Genomic DNA, 21,173 nt, shown 5'->3' with positions numbered 1-21,173 from the left:
GGCCCAGCCCGGCCTGGGACGCTCCCAGCAATGGGGAGTCACAGCATTGCCCTTCCCTTCCCGGGAGGGGATCCGCCCTTGGCTGCGATCGAAGCTCACAGGGTAAAGCAGCAGCAGAGGATTTGCTGGAATTGGTGCTGACATCTCAGCAGGACCTGCAGGAGTCTCCTGCTCCTGCTGTGCCGGGCCTTCCCGAGGTCCCTCAGCTCCAATTGCAATTTCCATCAATCTTGGCTCTTGTGTTTATCAGCCAAGAAGCGAATCTGGTCTGCAGGGGAGATGCCCCTGCCTCCGGCCCAGCAGGAGGAGGAGGAGCTGCTGGAGCAATTGCATGAGGGATGACCATGTGCAGCAATCAGAAAGAAGTGAAACTGCAGCAGACAGGGCTCCCAGGAACTGACTGGGATTCCTTCTCCAGAATAAACATGGACTCGGGATAGATTTTACTGAATTGTGATTTAATTTCATAATCTACTACTGCTGCTACATCCGTACAACATTGTACAAAATGTAATCAGAGGAACATTCCAGCCCCACAGCTGAGTTTGGCTCTGCTCTCTCCTGTCACAAAGTACCTTGGCTGTGACACCTTCCTACAGCCACCAGAACATTTTGCTGTCCAGGTGCAGTGAGGGGAACCCCTGGCCACGGCAGGAGGTCCCTCAGGGTACCTCGCATTTCTGGTCAGACAGGAAGGATTTTTCACCGCTTTCTGCAGGAGGCAAAAGCCTCCCAGCAGTGCCATGACCACGGGCAGTTGGGATGCGCAGGTGATGCTGGGGGTGGTTCAGGACTGGCACAGCCTTTGTGCTGAGGGTTTTGGGAGTTGCTCTGCTCACACACTGGTTGTAGACTTCCAGTCCTTCCCACCAGTGCATTTGCACTGGGAGTTTCACCTACCCCATGCCAGGCTGGTCTGAGATTTCATCTCCTGCCCAGATAAAATGAGCAGGCAGATGCTCTTTTTAACTTAGAGATTAGGGAAGATAATCTACTTAGCTGCTACTGGTAGTAGAACAGATCCAGAACTGCTTCTGCCAGATTTGGGAAACCTGCTGAGAATCACATGGAATCCAAAGTGATTGTTTTGGCTTAAAAAAGCATGTGTGAAAGGACCAGAGATCCCTGGCGTCCAGAAACGTCCTTGTTGCAGGTGAATGGTGTGGCAGGAGGGTCTCTCCCACCTGTGTTCTCCACGGAAAGTTTAATTTTGGCCAATTATTTTTCCTCTCATCTTCTGCGTTCCTGAAGTTTCTAAGCTGTGTTTTAAAGGTCTCATGGGAAGCCTGATCATTAAAAAAAAAAAATACAATGCTCTTAAAGCTTTTTTCCCCCAGTTTTGATGACAACGCAGCATCATGTTCAAAGTGCAATTACTGAATCTGAAAAATAACCCCCTCTGACTGTAATGAACACGTGACAATGAATGCACAGCCCTCATTTGGACCAGTCCTCACCACAACCTTCTCATCCTCGGAGCCGTGCAGGGATGTTCTCAGCAGGGCCACGCTACAGGGAGGAGTCTGAAAGTGAGAGCAAGAGAGAAGCAGCTCAGGGTTGTAGTGAGGGAGATGAGAAATAGTCTGAAAGGCTCCCTGGGCAGGGAAGCTGAAATGTTACAGGGCCTAAAAGTCTGCAAGAGGATTACAGGGGTTTAACTGACCCATTTTGCCACTCCTGTAATCCCAGCGAGGTATTTTGCATTTAAACAAAAATATTTGACTCCAGGTAAAGGATATTTCACTGGGTACAGTCACCAGCAATATTTATCCGTAAGTATACCCATGAGTCTATCCCCAGCCAATCCCACTGCCCTTCCATCCACATCAGGACCCCAATGCCTCTGACCACGTCCCTCTCTTTCCTCCCTTTGTGTTGGCTTTGGCCACCAAACACCAGCTGTTCTCTCACTGCTCCCCTCACCTGGCACACTTGCTAGGGTCTTTATTCTGCACCTCCTGCACTGGAGAGAAATCTAAGCTTGGTATTATCCTACCTAATGAAGATGGGATTGTTCTTTCTAAAAAATTTGCTCAAGGTCAGCCAAAACCTTTGGCTCGTGTAGAAATCAAGTGGTTTTTTCCCATCTGCCTTTTTATTTCTGGTTCTGTTTGGTACTTGATCATGAGTACCATAATTAGGAATTTGGTAAAGCAGCCGAGCCGTGCCATTGCTTTGCCAGCAGGTAGAACTGGCTGAGGCATTTCTGAGGCACTGGGCAGCAGTGACACCCCGGGGTCCGCCAGGGAAGCAGCACTGCAGAGGTACCTTTGATGGCGAGGAAGGCTTTGCTGAAGGCACGGCCCGCTTCATTGCTGGCTTCCACCATGTACTCGCCCTCATCCTGCTTGGTGGCCCCCAGCACCACCAGGGAGCACACTCCGAAGTCGTTCGTGCAGAAGTAGTTGGGATCTCCGGAGAGGTCTCTGCTGTCCTTGTACCATGTGATTTTGGGCGGGGGGTGGCCTCCAACGGCGCAGCTCATGTGGCATTCGCTGCCCGTCACCACCACGTGCGGCTTCAGCGGCACCAGGAACCTCGGGGGCTCGTTCTGGTTAACTCCCCTGTATTTCGGTGCTTTCACTCGAAATTCAGCTGTGAAAAATAAACAGCACCAAGCACACACTCGGATACTGCTCCCAGCACTGCAGGGTTTGCAGGGGTTTGCTTGTGCAGTGTCTGGAACTCTGCAAATTGCCCGAGATCCCATGCACCTATGGATTGTAACCTCTGCTGCTCCGCAGAATTACCCAGCATTTAACTTTGACATCAGAAACTTTGGTTTCTACATTACTTAAGCTTTAGATTTTGCTGGGAATTCATTTTGGGGCAAATAGCATGTCCTAATGGCTGGGAATGAAGGGTCTGTCTGCACAATGTCCCTGCAGAAAGGACAAACCTTCCTTGCCCAGCTGGAATTCCTCAGGGCATCTCTGTGCATTCCTGTTCTGGGCAACTGAATGTTCCCAGGAGGAGAGACCCATTTGGGGATGGCGTGTTAGAAGCAATGAAAGAAACAAAACACAACACAGAAATATTTGAAAATGTTTTACCCTTTGTTTTCCAGATCCTCCAGGGCTTCACAGTCTCTGATGGATCACTGGCTCCCAGGTCGTTTTTTGCCACGACCCTGAAGTAATAATCCCTGCCTGGGACCACCGTGGTGAAGGTGAACTTGTTGTTGTAGATCAGGTCCCCCAGCACATGCCACAGACCCTTCTGGGATTCCCGTTTCAGGACAGTGTAATACAGGTTCTTCTCCCACTTCTCAGATGCTGAGGGGTCCCAGGTCACTGTCACTGTATTGGGCACATTCTCCTCCAGCCGGATGGCTCCAGGGGGCTGAGGGATGTCTGCCAGGGGAGGGCACACAATGTCACAGCTGTAGGGACAGTGGCACAGAACCCTAAAAACCTGGAGTTTGTTGCATGTCTGGGGCTCAGTGACCATCCTGGTCATTGCAAGGGACACAATTCCATTCCTTCTCCAGGCACACAGATGCGTTTGCTATGAACTGAGCTGCTGCTGCACAACATCTGCACTGCTGAGCGGGGAGAGCAGGGTGCTACAGCTGAGCTGCTTCCCCTCCTGGGGTCACAGCTGGGACAGCTGTGCTCCATGTCCCACAGCCTGTGCTGACCTCCCCCAGTCACTCTGAAGGACAGTTTTAGTCAGAGGATTGCTCTGTCCTGCAGACAAGTGAGATCACAACATGCCCAGACATAGAAAATTGTACTCTGGTTCTCCCTGTGCCTGCACGGCCAAACTGCATCAGAGCTCACCCTGCCAAACTCAGTTTGTGGCCTTCTGCCTTTTCACAGTAAATAATGGAATCCCAGACTGGTTTAGGTGGGAAGGGATGTTAAAACCCATCCAGTCCCACCTCCTGCCATGGCAGGGACACCTTCTACTATCCCGGGGTGCTCCAAGCCCCATCCAACCTGGCCTTGGACACTTCCAGGGATCCAGGGGCAGCCACAGCTTCTCTGGGCACCCTGTGCCAGGGCCTCCCCACCCTCAGAGGAAGGAATTCCTTCCCAATATCCCATCTAACCCTGCCCTTCTGGCAGTGGGAAGCCATTCCCCCTCGGGAATGGTCCTGTCCCTCCAGCCCTTGTCCCCAGTCCCTCTCCAGCTCTTCTGGAGCCCCTTTAGGCCCTGGAAGGGGCTCTAAGGTTCTCCCTGGAGCCTCCTCTTCTCCAGGTGAACACCCCCAGCTCTCCCAGCCTGGCTCCAGAGCAGAAGGGCTCCCGCCCTCAGAGCAGCTCCGTGGCCTCCCCTGGACTCGCTGCAGCAGCTCCAGGTCCTTCCCGTGCTGGAACCCAGGGCTGGAGGCACCTCTGCAGGTGGGGGCTCAGCTGAGGGGGCAGAGGGACAGAATCCCCCCGTGCCCTGCTGCCCACGCTGGGGGCTCAGCCCAGGGCATGTCCAGCGCTCACCCACCAGCACCCCCAGGTCCTTCTCCCAGGGCTGCTCTCAGTCCGTTCATGCCCCAGCCTGGACTGAGTGGGAGTTGCTGATACATTTGTATGGATGGCAGTGAGTTACCTGTAATTTGAACCTGGAAGCTGAAGGTTTCCCTTTTCCCCAGCCCATTCCCAAGCTCCACAGTGTAGGTGCCGCTGTCACTGAGCTCAGCTGCCCTGAGCAGCAGCTGGGTGCTTCCATCCTCGGTGTTCACGGCAGCCCGGCTGGGAAGGGGGAGTCCATCCTTTAACCAGGTCACCACTGGCTCTGGAGACCCCTGGAAACAACAAGTCACAGCCACTTGTTTCACCTCCAGACTGTGTCTTATATCTTTAGTTTCATTATCTTACCCCAAATATGCACCTCCATGACATGGTAATGTTTAGAAATATGGATCCATGATGGATCAGAGAGCCCTGATCTGCTCTACAGTTTCTTTACAACTTTTTCCTTTTTGTCCATTAAGGATGTTATTGCAGTAAAGTGTTCAGAACTGTGTCAACCAAGCTATGCCAGATCAAGGACAGATAACTTCAGGAGTTAATATTTTCTGCTTTTAAAAAAACATCCTCTAAGTCTTTATTTCCATTGTGCCATCTTTGGTCTCTTCTCCCAGAGATCAGAAGAAAGGCCAGCAAATAAACACACTTCATCACCCTCCTCTGGTATCCCAGACTTCACAGGATCATGGAATCATGAAGGCTGGAAAAGATCTCCAAGGCCATCGAGTCCAACCTGTGCCCAATCCCCACTTTAAAAGCACTGAGTGCCACGTACAGGCTTTCCTTGGACACCTCCAAGGATGGGGACTCCAAACCTCCCTGGGCAGCCCCTTCCAAAGCCTGACCACCCTTTCCATGGGGAAAAGCCTGTGTTGTTCCAAGCTTACACCAAAGCACTGCGATTTCTGTCAGTGCCTGTCAAGTTCTCAACTCAGAGAGCTCAAGTGCTGCTGCTTGGTGAGACAAGCATAGTGAAGGTGTGCTGGAAATGGTGCCCCAAGGCCTTCTGAGAGTCACAGGAAATCACTGATTTGGAAAGTCTGACAGAGCAATGTTATCAGGATGATGATAATTGATAAGGCTAGGTGGACAGCACTGAGCCTTGTTTGTAGAAGTTAACGAATGACCACCATGTCATAAAACACCAATGCCAAAACTGACAGCTCAGTTCTGGCTTGTGTTTTCCTCACTCTCAAAGTCTACACAGCACAAGCAGGCCAAATTATATGCCCAGTGACTTGTAGACAAAACTCCATGACATAAAAATAGTAGCTTGGTTTTTCTGTCTGCTATTGAGAGCATCACAAAACCAGGCAGGGAATTCCTCCAAAGCCTTGAACACCCACCTCAAAGGGAATCTTCACCCGGATGGGATTCCCTGCTTTTATAACCAGGAACCTTTTCACTGTGTCATCTATCAGTAACCTGGGAGAGACTGGAAAAGACAAGGATTACTCCCAAAAGGTGGATGTTAGTGCAGTCACTGATAACAATCACATGTGTTCCACCCCCTGGTGCCTCTCCCAGCTGGGTGAGGCTGGTGAGGAATTCACTGTGGGAAAAATCTCCCTGATTCAGTCCCAGACTTTACACCTTTCAAATTTCATTACTATTTATTTATCACTATGACTGAACAAGGGAAAATGATGTAAAAATACATTCACAACAATCTCTGTATTCATGTGATGTCTCAGTCACAGAGAAATTGGCTCTTTGCCACACTTTATCCCATCACAGGGATCATCTTTTGTGTTTAAATGGTGTCTGGAAAAAGGAAATTCCAATGGACACTTATAAAATATACATGCAGTACAGAGCACAGAACATCCACAGGAAAGCTGCCAGAGTTTATCTAAAATAGTATTTTTTAGTATTTAAAATATTTTCTTTTCTCTTTTCATCAGTATACTATAGCATTTAGTATTTCTCTAAGAATACCGAATACAGTAGTGCTAAATTGTATTTAGTGTTGCCAGTATAGAACTTAAAACCCACTTTCCAGATGGATTTATTTTATCTATCTATTGATAAACGGGGTCTCCAGGCATAGGCCAAAGCACACATTTTCACTTAGGACCCCAGTTAAGGAAGATGAACCCCTCACAGAATTATTATGTAATTCTACAATGTTCCTAAAGAGCAGGAAAAAACCAGAGCTGCAGATTGTAAATAAAGATGGAAAAGTGAAAATGGTGAAAACTTTCAAACTAAACAATTAAAAAGTAAAATAAAGTATCAAAAACAGCATAAAGATTTGTGATTTAAGAGAATGAAGTAAAATGTTTTGTTCCAGAAGATTGTCTAGAAATTGACTGAAAACTCTGTATTTCCTGTGGAAGAGCACAGGCAGGGGTAAGGTACATGCAGGTTCTGTCTGGTGACTGTGGCATGGCTCTGCACAGAGGGCAAAATGTAAGTCTGAGGAGAAAATGGAGTTCTGAGGGTTGTTTTATCAAAATGAGTCTCTAAATGAGCTGAGCACTGTGCATTGCATATCTAATATCAGTTAATACTGAGCCTGTCCTGCTGAAGTGAGCAGATAACCCTGGGGTGAGGAGGAGCAGTGCTGTCCCTGAGTTAGTCTGGGCCTGGGAGCAGCTCATCCCAGTATCCTACAGCCCTGGCTGCTCCTGCCCCCTGAGGTGCCCCATTCCCCGGGACACAGCCCCCGGCTCACCCTCTGCCCCCTGAGGTGCCCCATTCCCTGGGACACAGCCCCCGGCTCACCCTCTGCGCCCTGAGGTGCCCCATTCCCCGGGACACAGCCCCCGGCTCACCCTCTGCGCCCTGAGGTGCCCCATTCCCCAGGACACAGCCCCCGGCTCACCCTCTGCCCCCTGAGGTGCCCCATTCCCTGGGACACAGCCCCAGAGCCCCCGGCTCACCCTCTGCCCCCTGAGGTGCCCCATTCCCCGGGACACAGCCCCAGAGCCCCCGGCTCACCCTCTGCGCCCTGAGGTGCCCCATTCCCTGGGACACAGCCCCAGAGCCCCCGGCTCACCCTCTGCGCCCTGAGGTGCCCCATTCCCCAGGACACAGCCCCAGAGCCCCCGACTCACCCGCAGGAGCAGCAGCTCCAGCACAAGCCTCGAGCTCGGAGGCCTCCCCGGGGCCGCTGTCGCTGAGGGCCCTCACGCGCAGGAACAGCTTCTCCCCGGCCCGCAGCCCCTGAACCCTGCACGAGGTGCTCTCTGCAGGGAGGGTGAAGCATTTGGTCCAGCTGAGGCTGTTACAGGGCCTCTTCTCCACCTCGTAGCCTTTCACATCATTCCCATCTTGTACTTCAGGTTTGTTCCATGTCAAGGTGACACTGGTGCTGTCACTGCTGCTCACTTTAAGGTCCTGCACTTGGCCTGGAGATTCTGGAGGGAGATATTTTATTTAAACTATTTTTGTAGGATTTCTCTTCCCTCTATTCAGTCACCGCCTGAGATTTCCCAATGTTCTTGCAGTGCACTGGATTTCCACCCTGCTCTCTTGCCCCACCTTGTCCCAGTTCTTCAGAGCTGGATCCGGGTCCTTGCTCCTACCAGCCCTGCAGTAAATCCACAACACTTCAAAACACTCTGCAGCCCATCCCGAGTGTTTCTCCACACTGTGCATTCCCTCACACCAGGGTCTGCCAGATCTTGACCTGGATGTTGTCGCTGTTGTACCAAGAACAACGCAGTCCAGGATCGGGTTCAAAGGCCAGAAGTGGCTATATTTAATGATATAAATCCGCTTATAAAGCTTTGTTCACAAGAGTGGCATAACACCATTGGGGGCTTGACCATCTGCCTCCCAGAACGATTGGCTGAACGGCATAACACCCATTTCCAAAATATTTTTCCCAGTGTGGAAAACAAAACACAAACACCTTGTGCACCTGTGAGATAGTTTACAAACCTTCCCAGCTAGTTTGCCTGAGAAAGGAGACTTTCACAAGCAGCTGTAAAAAATAGGAAAATCTCTCTGCCAGCTCTTTTAGCATCTACAGGACACCCTACAGGAAATCCTTGCATTTCTTCCTCCAGCTGATTCTCAGCCATGAAACATTCCCCAGTTACTGATCCTTGTCTCCGCACTCTTTTACAGAGGATTTAATAACATCTCCTCCCCACGAACACCCCCGAAGCAGAGCACAGGGCAGGGCACTTACTGGTGGGGTCCCGGGCAAAGGAGGGCTCGGAGGGGTCACTGGGCTGTCCCGTGCCAGCAGCATTGACAGCTGCCACCCGGAACTCGTACTGCACACCCTCCTTGAGGCCGGTCACCTTCAGCTTCTTGTCTGCAGAGAGGAGAGGAGTGCATTGGCTCAGGGGAGCTGTTCCCCATCAGGAAAGGTGACACAACAATGCTGTGCCTTACTCCAGGCAGAATTATGGACTGAAAAATTCTCAGAAGCCATAAATCTGTCACTGATTCCCCTGCCATTCCCTAGATAAGTGCATGTAAACTTCTGGGATGTGTTCATTGTATTGCTTTCAAAATCAAACAGCCCTTGAATCACAGAATCCCAGAATCATTTAGTTGGAAAAGACCTCCAAGGTTGTCCAGTCCAACCTGTGACCCATCACCACCTTGATGTGAAAGGTGTAAGATCCCAAGCAGCTCCTAAACCCAGCTGAGGTTTTTGCCTTTTCAAATCCACCAGGCTGTGCCAGGAGTCAGAATACCCACCTTTGACAGGCACGCTGGTAACTGGCAGCCAGGTCACAGTGCCCTTCTTGCGTTTCTGAACAATGTATCCCATAATTTGGGAAGTGCCAGTTTTGCGAGGAGCTTTCCAGGATATGGTGATGGTGTCTCTGCTGGCACTGATGATCTTGGGGGGATCTGGGGCACCAGGAGAAGCTACAAAGAGATGAGGTCTTCATTATTAGCAGGTATGTTTTTATTGCAAGATAAAATGGTGGTGTGTGTAATTTCATCTTCCAGATTCCCCAAGGTATTCCTATGGATGTGCTTTGAAAACTTGGCTGAGACCTGAAGCTGTGGATCCTGTTCTCCACAAGAACTGGATCCAGCATGGACTCTGTTCCTGAGTCTGGATTTCACAAAAGACCTGCTGTCATCAGGACTGACAATTCCTCTGTCAGTGGGGTGTGTCATTCCTACATGATATGAACAGTCAGCATCATTCTTGCTTTCAGCAACAGGAACTGGTAACAAAATGGATTTTCTTTGCCCTCTGCTAAAGTGTTCAAGATACAGAATCATGGGAATGAAAATGGAGAAAGAAGAGAATTAGAACTGAACATTGGTCTCTTTAGTACTGCATTTGTGCTCATGGCAAACCTGATCGAGTATTTAAACTCCTTGAAGGACAAAGACAATATTCAGTTGTCTGGAGACCAGGGGAATGGAGTGGTCATGCTGAGAACTGCTGCACATACAGAGACACTCCTTTGCCTGTGGAGTTAAGAAAAGGCCTCACATGTTCCCTTTGCAGCCACAGTGGGAAAAATTTCCTTTGATCTTGATGCATTTTGCATTTCCCCCATGAAACTTCCTTTCCAATTCAGAATGAAGGAAGGAATAATTAAATCTCACTCAGTAGCCAGAGCCTACAGCAAACTGCTGCTCTTGCTGGGCAACCTCCACAGCTTTGTGTGAAGACTGAAGTTGAGATCTGTAGCAACATCCACAATGCAGTGAGTTTCCTTTGCTGTCAGCTTTGATAATGAATTTCCCAGTTTGAATTATGAATTATGAGAAGTTCTCCTCACCTTTACCAGCAGCCTTCACTTCCCCCGACTCCAGCGCGTCGCTCACTCCCTCGGCATTCATGGCCCTCACCCTGAAGTAGTAGCTCATCTCTTCCTCCACTTTGCTTGTGGTGAAGCTGGTGCAGCTCCTGGGGGTTTCTCCCAAAGTCTCCCAGTTGTTCCTGCCCATCTGCTGCCTCTCCACGAGGTACCTTTGCACTGGTTTGCCCCCATCGTCCTTTGGGGGCTTCCACTGGATTGTGATGTTGCTGGCGGAGCTTTCTACAATTTTGATGGGTCCTGCTGGGGGCTGTGGCTTGTCTGAGAAGATGAACAGAGACACAGCTGGCTCCAGACCCAGACCTGCTCCTGGGTTTGGAGCAGACACTGTCCCTTGCTCACCAACTGGGAGACTGTTCCTGATGAAATGCAGGGACAGTTGTAGGATGAGGGCTGGGCACATGAATTGCCTCTTCCAAACTTGCACTCTTCTAACTTTTGATGGGGAAGATGGAAAGCCAGGCCCTTGCTCTCCCTGGGTCAACTGTTCTCATAAGCACTGCACCAGTTCAGCTTACCAATACAGGCAGAACATCATTTCTGGTCTCTCAAAGGAGCCCAGGCATTTATGGGATGGCTGAATTGGACCTTGATATCCTATTTCAGATTTGCATGTTGTGTACAGTCACATCTCCTACAGTGTCTGATTCAAAACTCAGCTGCTGAGGCCATGAAAAACCAAATTAGGTTTGTGTTCCCTTGTACTAAAGGGCAAGAAGCATGTTCAGCAATCTTCCCTTGTTCCCTGATTTTGGGGCAATATACAGAGTCTTGTTCCTCTCGGAATATCCAGTCACTCCAAATAAGGTTCTCACTAATGTCAATGGATTCCCTGCCTAAGCTTTACAGTGAAAGCCACAGTGGATGTTACAGGATCTTACCTATCACCACGAGCTTTAGGTTGATCTCCAGGACGCCACTGTCGTTCTTGAGCCTGACTTTGTAATCCCCACAGTCCCTCCTGTCACAGCTGGAGATGGACAGTGTGGTGCAGGTGTCTGTCTTGTCCACACGGATCCTGGTGTCATCCCCCAGCTCCATCCTGTCCTTCAGCCATGTGGCCCTGATGGGCCCCCGGCCCTCAAATGGGATCCGCAGCTTCAGCCCCTCCCCGGCCTTGGCCACCATGGGGACACTGGTCAAGTTCTTGAGGAGGACTTTGTCCACCTGGGGAGGATCTAAGCAGGTGATACAAGGTCATTAAAAACCACAATTCAAGGAGGATAAGGCTCATCCTGGAGGGATACTGCCAGCAATGCTCAGAACTCACAACACTCGGACCTTCACCTTTAGTTGTACTTTGCTACAGGATAATTCTCACAAGGTTTTGTAGTATCACACTGTCCTTTCACTAGAGAAAATTTCTCCTAGGCAACACACTAAACACAAGAATGAAGAATCTGCTCTGATAAAGTGTTTTGTGCACCCAGAAATCTTTGAGTTGCTAACAGAAGGCTCTCTAGTTAAACTTGCAAATGCAAAATGAACCAACCTGTACAAAAAACATTTCCCATTTATCTTGTAATTCTTTATAATAAAGTTATCTCAATAGCCAATGACACGTCTCTGAGTAAATATATTGCTTTTAAAGCCCATCTCATGTAGCGTTGGTGGTTTGAGTAGACTCACCTTCAACAAAAATTGAAGCTTCAGTTTTTACATCTCCACCTTCAAACCTGTATTTCCCAGCATGAATATCTTCAGCTTTGTTAATGATTAGTTTGTGGACAAGACCTTTCCTTTCAAAGATGACTCCATCCATGCTTGTTAACTACAAAGTAAAGGACAGAGACACATCCTTTCAAAAGGGATAAAATGCAATCTAAACTGAAACTGGACAGACTACAATTTGAAATGCAGTTGAAAATACTTATGAACATCTGCATGTTTAATGACAATATTCTGGTATTCTGTTGCCCAGAGAAGCTGTGGCTGCCCCATCCCTGGAAGTGTCCAAGGCCGGGTTGGATGGGGTCAGGTTGGATGGGGCTTGGGTCCAGTGGAAGTTGTCCCAGGGCAGGGGGTGGGACTGGATGGTCTTTAAGGTCCCTTCCAACCCAAACCACTCTGGAATTCTGGGATTCTCTGAACCCTTCCCGGGCCCCACTCGGCTGCAGGTGACTGTCAGGGGAAGGACACCTTGACCCCACCCTTAGGAAGTAGAGCCAGAGAGCAGAGCATTGCTACTCAAAGCCAACAGCAAGCTCAAGGAACCCACCTTTAGGCCATCCTTAAACCAGGTTCCTGTCACATTGTCCCTGCTGACAGTGCAGGACAGCTCAGCTGGGTCCCCCTTCAGCACTCGCATGGTTGCCAGCTGCTTGTTGAGGTAACAGCGTGGCACTGAACAGGCACAAAGGAAGGGAAAGAAGCTAAGTCTGTGTTACAGAGAGACATCCAGAGCTGAAAATGCACATGTGGGGAAAAGAGCTTTTAAAAAAACACGTCCTGTGGCCAGGAGAGGCTTTTGTGCCACCTCACTGTGGGCCAGCTGGGTACACTCAGTGCCCACAGGGTACCCGTGAGGGACGTGCAGCCATCCCACCATCAATTACATCCCAACATCCACTTCATGGGCAGTGGATTCATCACAAAGCACATTATCCAGCTGCAGATTTGCTGGTTTATGTCTATGCTAATTGTCTTGGCTCCCTCTACAGCCAGTGGGAAAAACCAGGTTGCTCCAGGGTGTGGATCCACTGCTTCATCCTCCTCTTCCTGTGCACTGACCACACACGGGGCTGCCCAACACATCCCCCTAAACAGCCCCAGGCACACTGTTCTCCACCCCTGTATTCCTCTTTCCCTTTCCCAGTTCTTCTCCATTAACATCCTCATCTCCTCTCTAATAAATACCCCACTCCTTCCCCTCGAGCCCCAATTTCGATGGGTTTACTTCCTTATTTGTATTTATGGGTTAGAAATGGTAATTCCTAACTTGTGAGCAATCCCATTAAGTGAATATTCCTCTCTGATTATACACCTGAAATTTCTCTTTCCTACAATTTACACATCATCATCATCATCATCTTGCCGGTGGAGCCACAGGTCTTACTCAAATGGCTGCAAACACATTACTCCCCTCTTACTCTATGCAACACCTTATTATTCCTGATGTTACAAGAGAAAAGAGCTCTTTACATTATATAAGCCCATATAAGCAGGCACAGAATTGTTCCAGAACTTGGACAGTTATTTGCAGTAGGTGTTTGAAAAATAAAGTGAAACTTCAGTTTTGAATTGGAACAATATCAAAGAAATATGTTATTCCTTGAAACTACATTTGTGAACTGGTCTATTCCATGAGACGTGAAACACAAATGAACAGATGAGACCTGGTTTAGATCATTTAGACAAAGAAAATAATTTAGACCTTTAAGGCAGTTTGATCAGAGCAAACTGTGTAAGATTGAACAGCCAATCAGCGGGAGAATTAGGAACAGATCATGGGACAACCAAGTTTCTACGCAGAGCTGTGTTTATCTAAACCATAACATCCCATTTCTTTGCAGGATTAGGAATGTGAGTATCAAAATGTAAATACCGGGAGTCACCAGTTAACCACGTACCTTTGAGATCATCCAGGGCACTCCGTTTCCTTTGGCCTGTGCTTTCTGTGTTGTTCAGGGAATCATTTGCTTTAAGATCCAGGTCAGGTTCCTGCTTTCTCTGGTTTGCTGAAGGAGGTCCACCAAAAGGACCTGACATCTGGCCATAACTCAGTGGACCTTGACCAAACCCACCTGAACTACTCCCATCAACAGATCTGTCATGGGATTTACTCCCTGCCCCTCCAAAGGCAGAATTTGTGCCATCAAGGGAGCCCAACTGTCCAAAATCTCTGCCCTCTCCCCTGGCTCCTCCTGGACCTGACAGGGACCCTCTGTCATCAGCTGAACCTTTGTTCCCTGGCCCTCTGACATCACTGGCAGTGCCCTTTCCAGTTTCACCTCCCAAAGATCTGCCAAGACGTGCATCCAGCCCATACTCACCATCTGGTCCACCAGCACCTCCCACACCTCCTTTACCACGGACTGAATCCTGTTCATCCCCTCCCAACCTCCCAATGCCACTTGCATCGGCCCTGGCTACAGCTGACCCTCTGTCCTTGCCATAGAGAGACCCTGCACCCCACAGTGCTGAGCCTTCCCCAGAAAAGCCCTCTCCTCCTCCTCCACCTGCATATCCCAGAGCTCTGCTCAGCGTGGCATCCCTGCCACGGCCAGATCCCATCGCTTCCTCACCTCCAGGAGGAAAATGAGCAGCTCCTGCCACAGCCCCAGCTGGGAAACCATCTTTTCCATAGAGAACTCCAGCTCCCCCTGCACCTCCACCACCAGCCCCAGCTGGGAGACCATCCTTTCCATAGGGAGATCCAAGTCCCCCTACACCAGCTACACCAGCACCACCAACACCTGCTCCAGATGGCCGACCATCTGGACCATACAAAGGCTCTCCAAATCCTCCGGCACCACCAGCACCACCAGCCCCAACTGGGAGACCATCCTTTCCATATGGAGCTCCAAGTCCCCCTGCACCACCAGCCCCACCAATGCCTGTTCCAGCTGGGAGACCATCCTTTCCATAGGGAGATCCAGGTCCCCCTACACCACCAGACCCACCAGCCCCTGCTCCAACTGGGAGACCATCCTTTCCATAGGGAGCTCCAAGTCCTCCTGCACCACCAGCCCCACCAGAACCTGCTCCAACTGGGAGGCCATCCTTTCCATAGGGAGCTCCAAGTCCTCCTGCACCACCAGCCCCACCAATGCCTGCTCCAACTGGGAGACCATCCTTTCCATAGGGAGCTCCAAGTCCCCCTGCACCACCAGCCCCACCAGCACCTGCTCCAACTGGGAGGCCATCCTTTCCATAGGGAGCTCCAAGTCCTCCTGCACCACCAGCCCCACCAGTGCCTGTTCCAACTGGGAGGCCATCCTTTCCATAGGGAGCTCCAAATACCCCTGCACCAGCACCAGTAGTACCACCAACACCTGCTCCAAGTGGCCGACCATCTGGACCATACAAAGCCTCCCCAAAACCCCCTGCACCACCAGCACCTGCTCCAGCTGGGAGACCATCCTTTCCATAGGGAGCTCCAAGCCCCCCTGCTCTACCAGCCCCACCAGCACCTGCTCCAGCTGGGAGACCATCCTTTCCATAGGGAGCTCCAAGTCCTCCTGCACCAGCCTCACCAGTGCCTGCTCCAACTGGGAGACCATCCTTTCCATAGGGAGATCCAAGTCCCCCTACACCAGCTGCACCAGCACCACCAATGCCTGCTCCAGATGGCCGACCATCTGGACCATACAAAGGCTCTCCAAATCCTCCGGCACCACCAGCACCACCAGCCCCAACTGGGAGACCATCCTTTCCATAGGGAGCTCCAAGTCCCCCTGCACCACCAGCTGCACCAGTGCCTACTCCAACTGGGAGACCATCCTTTCCGTATGGAGCTCCAAGTCCGCCTGCACCACCAGCCCCACCAGTGCCTACTCCAACTGGGAGACCATCCTTTCCGTATGGAGCTCCAAGTCCGCCTGCACCACCAGCCCCACCAGTGCCTGTTCCAACTGGGAGACCATCCTTCCCATAGGGAGATCCAAATACCCCTGCACCAGCACCAGTAGTACCACCAACACCTGCTCCAAGTGGCCGACCATCTGGACCATACAAAGCCTCCCCAAATCCCCCTGCACCACCAGCACCTGCTCCAGCTGGGAGACCATCCTTTCCATAGGGAGCTCCAAGTCCTCCTGCACCACCAGCTGCACCAGTGCCTACTCCAACTGGGAGACCATCCTTTACATAGGGAGCTCCAAATCCGCCTGTACCAGCCCCACCAGCCCCTGCTCCAACTGGGAGACCATCCTTTCCATAGGGAGCTCCAAGTCCTCCTGCACCAGCCCCACCAGCACCTGCTCCAACTGGGAGACCATCCTTTCCATAGGGAGCTCCAAATCCGCCTGTACCAGCCCCACCAGCCCCTGCTCCAACTGGGAGACCATCCTTTCCATAGGGAGCTCCAAGTCCTCCTGCACCACCAGCCCCACCAGTGCCTGCTCCAACTGGGAGGCCATCCTTTCCATAGGGAGCTCCAAGTCCCCCTGCACCACCAGCCCCATCAATGCCTGCTCCAACTGGGAGACCATCCTTTCCATAGGGAGCTCCAAGTCCCCCTGCACCACCAGCCCCACCAGTGCCTGTTCCAACTGGGAGGCCATCCTTTCCATAGGGAGCTCCAAGTCCCCCTGCACCAGCACCAGCAGTACCACCAACACCTGCTCCATGTGGCCGACCATCTGGATCATACAAAGCCTCCCCAAATCCCCCTGCACCACCAATGCCTGCTCCAACTGGGAGACCATCCTTTCCATATGGAGTTCCAGGTCCTCCTGCACCACCAGCCCCACCAGCACCTGCTGCAACTGGGAGGCCATCCTTTCCATAGGGAGCTCCAAGTCCCCCTGCATCCGCCCCTCCAGCTGGGAAACCATCCATTCCATAAGGAGATGCAGCCCCTCCAAAACCACCACCTGCAGCTCCGCCAACTCCTAATCCAGCAGCGAGACCATCTTTTCCACGTGGATACCCAAGTGCTCCTGTAGTAGCCCCACCAACAACAGGCCCAGTGGGGAGACCATCCTTTCCATAGGGAGCTCCAAGTCCTCCGGCACCACCAGCCCCACCAGCACCTCCTCCAACTGGGAGACCATCCTTTCCATAGGGAGCTCCAAGTCCTCCTGCACCACCAGCCCCACCAGCACCTCCTCCAACTGGGAGACCATCCTTTCCATAGGGAGCTCCAAGTCCCCCTGCACCACCAGCCCCACCAGCACCTCCTCCAACTGGGAGACCATCCTTTCCATAGGGAGCTCCAAGTCCCCTTGCACTCGCAGCACCAGCTGCACCAACACCTGCTCCAAGCTGCTTACCATCTGGACCATACAAAGGCTCTCCAAATCCCCCTTCACCAGCCCCACCAGCCCCAAACTGGAGACCATCCTTTCCATATGGAGCTCCAAGTCCCCCTGCACCACCAGCCCCACCAGTGCCTGCTCCAACTGGGAGACCATCCTTTCCATAGGGAGCTCCAAGTCCCCCTGCACCACCAGCCCCACCAATGCCTGCTCCAACTGGGAGGCCATCCTTTCCATAGGGAGATCCAAATACCCCTACACCACCTGCCCCACCAGAACCTGCTCCAACTGGGAGACCATCCTTTCCATAGGGAGCTCCAAGTCCTCCTGCACCACCAGCCCCACCAGCACCTGCTCCAACTGGGAGACCATCCTTTCCATAGGGAGCTCCAAGTCCTCCTGCACCACCAGCTGCACCAGTGCCTGCTCCAACTGGGAGGCCATCCTTTCCATAGGGAGCTCCAAGTCCTCCTGCACCACCAGCCCCACCAGTGCCTGCTCCAACTGGGAGGCCATCCTTTCCATAGGGAGCTCCAAGTCCTCCTGCACCACCAGCCCCACCAGTGCCTGCTCCAACTGGGAGGCCATCCTTTCCATAGGGAGCTCCAAGTCCTCCTGCACCACCAGCCCCACCAGTGCCGACTCCAACTGGGAGGCCATCCTTTCCATAGGGAGCTCCAAGTCCTCCTGCACCACCAGCCCCACCAGTGCCTGCTCCAACTGGGAGGCCATCCTTTCCATAGGGAGCTCCAAGTCCTCCTGCACCACCAGCCCCACCAGTGCCTGTTCCAACTGGGAGGCCATCCTTTCCATAGGGAGATCCAAATACCCCTGCACCAGCACCAGCAGTACCACCAACACCTGCTCCAAGTGGCCGACCATCTGGACCATACAAAGCCTCCCCAAATCCCCCTGCACCACCAGCACCTGCTCCAGCTGGGAGACCATCCTTTCCATAGGGAGCTCCAAGTCCTCCTGCACCACCAGCTGCACCAGTGCCTACTCCAACTGGGAGACCATCCTTTCCATAGGGAGCTCCAAGTCCGCCTGCACCACCAGCCCCACCAGTGCCTGTTCCAACTGGGAGGCCATCCTTTCCATAGGGAGCTCCAAGTCCCCCTGCACCAGCACCAGCAGTACCACCAACACCTGCTCCAAGTGGCCGACCATCTGGACCATACAAAGCCTCCCCAAATCCCCCTGCACCACCAGCACCTGCTCCAACTGGGAGACCATCCTTTCCATAGGGAGCTCCAAGTCCCCCTGCACCACCAGCCCCACCAGAACCTGCTCCAGCTGGGAGACCATCCTTTCCATAGGGAGCTCCAAGTCCCCCTGCACCACCAGCCCCACCAGTGCCTACTCCAACTGGGAGGCCATCCTTTCCATAGGGAGCTCCAAGTCCCCCTGCAGCACCAGCCCCACCAGTGCCTACTCCAACTGGGAGACCATCCTTTCCGTATGGAGCTCCAAGTCCGCCTGCACCACCAGCCCCACCAGTGCCTGTTCCAACTGGGAGACCATCCTTTCCATAGGGAGCTCCAAGCCCCCCTGCTCTACCAGCCCCACCAGAACCTGCTCCAGCTGGGAGACCATCCTTTCCATAGGGAGCTCCAAGTCCGCCTGTACCACCAGCCCCACCAGAACCTACTCCAACTGGGAGACCATCCTTTCCATAGGGAGCTCCAAATCCGCCTGTACCAGCCCCACCAATGCCTGCTCCAACTGGGAGACCATCCTTTCCATATGGAGATCCAAGTCCCCATGCTCCAGTACCACCAGCCCCAGCTGGGAGACCATCCTTTCCATAGGGAGCTCCAAATCCCCCTACACCAGCCCCACCAGCACCACCAGCACCTGCTCCCAGTGCCTGACCATCTGGACCATATAAAGCCTCCATTTCTCCTGTGAAATTTCCACCTGCACCAGCAATAGCCCTATCTCCACCTGGAAGGCCTCCTGGCACATACAGAGAGCCAGACCTTTCTGCTTGCCCTAACTGACCACTGGCATGAGGTGTCAGGCCATCCTTGCCATAGGGAGTCCCTGTTTGTCCCTCTCTGTTTATACCTGCTCCGTTCTTATCACCCACAGTGGGATGCCCATCCTTGCCATGGTGGGACCTCATTCTTCCTGCCATTCCAGCACCTGCAGCATCTCCCCCAGCTCCAGTTCCTGGACGAGTCCTGCTGAACAGATCACCCACACTGGCTCCCACTCCAGTTGAATCAGGATCAAGCCCATCTGGCACAGAACTTCCACCACCCAACCTCCCAGCACCCCCAAAACCAGCTCTGTAACTGGCATCACCTAAATTCCCATCCTTGTCATGCTGAGAGCCCAAACCTTCTCCATCATCCATGTCAATGTTAACAGCACCCAGCACACCCTCACCTCTGCCATCCACAGAATTCCATTCGCCTGCCCCTCCTACTGCACCACCAGGACCTGCTCTGCCTGAGACAGCGTCCATACCATGGACAGCCCTTAACCCACTTCTGCCTCCTAAGCCTTTTAGTCCAAAGGTGCTGCCATCATTGGCCCCTGAGTCTCCATCTAGACCTGCTCCAGAAAACTGCCCAGACCCCATCTCTCCATTTATGTGGGTTTTGCGTAGCCCCTCTTTTCCCAAAAATCTTTGGCTTCCATCATCAGGATCAATGGAGTGTCCTTGGCCCCTGCCTTGGCTGCTGCCTTGGCCAGTTCTGTACCAGCCAGTTTTCTCCACACCAGGGGATGTAGAAAAGGAAGGATGATCTTCATCACCAGCTTGTTCTTGGCGCCGAAGCTTCCTTGCCCTTTCATTGTCTGCCATTGTTTCTTTCAGCCACTCAGATGTCTCCCTTTCAATCTTTTCTCCTTCATCCTGTCTCCTCTTTCCTTTGGCATCTGAAGTTGCATTGTTTGATGGGAGCAGATGTACAATTTACAGAAAAAGAGGGGAACAAAATAACAGAAAATCAGTAGGTCACTGCACTGCATCAACAACCAAAGAAAATGTGTTAGCACTTTTTGAATTTCATTTTAGGACACACACAATATATTTAAATAAATTTAAAGTAATTTCAAATCCTGAATTTTTCAATGCCACATTCAGACAACAAAATTAACTAAAGACAATTATTTTTAGTTAAAATGCATTGGTTTTTAGTGGAAACATGCTCATTATAACAAACAAACCAACCAAAAATAACAGAAAAAGACACTTCCAGCATGATAGGTCTGATTTAGAGGGGCTTAGATTGTATCTGGGATTCATTAATTCCATCTGCCTACTCCCTCCAGCTATGGAGAAGGAGCAGAATATTCCATGCCCAGAGGAGCCATCAGTTCCCACCCTGGAACTGGGATTTTGCTGCTCTGGAGGCAGCTTGCACATCTGGATAATGGCTGGTTTAGGGATGGCCAACCTGAGGACTAAAGCTTCCAGATCTGTGAATAGCTTTGGATTAATCCACAATTCAGGCTGTTCTGAGAGCAGGTCACTCACTGCTTTGGTTTCCAGGTTGGATATAATTTATCAGAGCTCACAGCTCACTGAAATCCACGGGCAGTTTCTTTTTTCAGAAACCTACATTGGTTTGGAGAAGCCTTTGTGAGACACCCATCCTGCTGCTGTGTGAGGATCCCAAAAGAAACCAAAGGCAATGGAAACCAAAGGAACCACCTCTCAGAAGCAAACAAATATGAGCCAGGTGACTGTCAATGTGCCTGCACTGGGTGTTCCCACCTTCCCAGCTTCCTCTGAGCTCCTTCCAGCATGTTTAACCTCTAATTGGGAATGAAAAATATTATCTAGCAAGAAGAATGGCATTGATAGTGTAAAACTGAGAGTATCAAAAGCTCCCTGAGCCCCTTCCTGCTGCACTGTGATCACTGGGACAGCTTCCTCAAAAACATGTGGGGAGATAAGGAGAGTTTTTTGATAACTGGTGGAGAATGTGCTACTTCATTATAGCTGTAGAGCAATCAAGCCAATAGGATTTGTCAGGACTAATTAAAAGGGGTAAAGTTGGTCTCATTTGAAGAGGAAA

At 51.5% G+C, this 21,173-nt stretch overlaps 1 protein-coding gene across 29 annotated transcripts in view; it reads right to left on the bottom strand.

The window, feature by feature from the left end:
- Window positions 1–437: 437 nt before the first annotated feature.
- IGFN1 (immunoglobulin like and fibronectin type III domain containing 1) overlaps window positions 438–21,173 on the bottom strand; it is a 40,861-nt gene continuing 20,125 nt past the window's right edge. The window contains exons 13-31 of one of the 29 annotated variants that reach the window (XM_032133280.1): window positions 18,067–20,028; window positions 17,419–17,922; window positions 15,928–17,346; window positions 15,559–15,639; window positions 15,352–15,477; window positions 13,789–15,279; window positions 12,438–12,562; window positions 11,849–11,990; window positions 11,101–11,397; window positions 10,181–10,480; window positions 9,132–9,305; window positions 8,611–8,739; window positions 7,529–7,831; window positions 5,816–5,904; window positions 4,549–4,744; window positions 3,054–3,353; window positions 2,269–2,595; window positions 1,464–1,523; window positions 438–1,286 (exon numbers count right to left, since the gene is read on the bottom strand). In XM_032133280.1, the coding sequence (XP_031989171.1) occupies window positions 1,510–1,523; window positions 2,269–2,595; window positions 3,054–3,353; window positions 4,549–4,744; window positions 5,816–5,904; window positions 7,529–7,831; window positions 8,611–8,739; window positions 9,132–9,305; window positions 10,181–10,480; window positions 11,101–11,397; window positions 11,849–11,990; window positions 12,438–12,562; window positions 13,789–15,279; window positions 15,352–15,477; window positions 15,559–15,639; window positions 15,928–17,346; window positions 17,419–17,922; window positions 18,067–20,028 (7,979 nt within the window). In that variant the 3' untranslated portion in view covers window positions 438–1,286; window positions 1,464–1,509. Of the gene's footprint in view, window positions 1,524–2,268; window positions 2,596–3,053; window positions 3,354–4,548; window positions 4,745–5,815; window positions 5,905–7,528; window positions 7,832–8,610; window positions 8,740–9,131; window positions 9,306–10,180; window positions 10,481–11,100; window positions 11,398–11,848; window positions 11,991–12,437; window positions 12,563–13,788; window positions 15,478–15,558; window positions 15,784–15,927; window positions 17,347–17,418; window positions 17,923–18,066; window positions 20,029–21,173 lie in introns of those variants that run through there. The other 28 variants (XM_032133287.1, XM_032133289.1, XM_032133291.1 and 25 more) reach the window with 28 other exon arrangements.

The sequence above is a fragment of the Corvus moneduloides genome, chromosome 24 (assembly GCF_009650955.1).
Source record: "Corvus moneduloides isolate bCorMon1 chromosome 24, bCorMon1.pri, whole genome shotgun sequence".
NCBI classification, from domain to species: Eukaryota; Metazoa; Chordata; class Aves; order Passeriformes; family Corvidae; genus Corvus; species Corvus moneduloides.
Note: the sequence above shows the minus strand (reverse complement) of the source record. Positions and strands in the feature narration are given on the sequence as shown.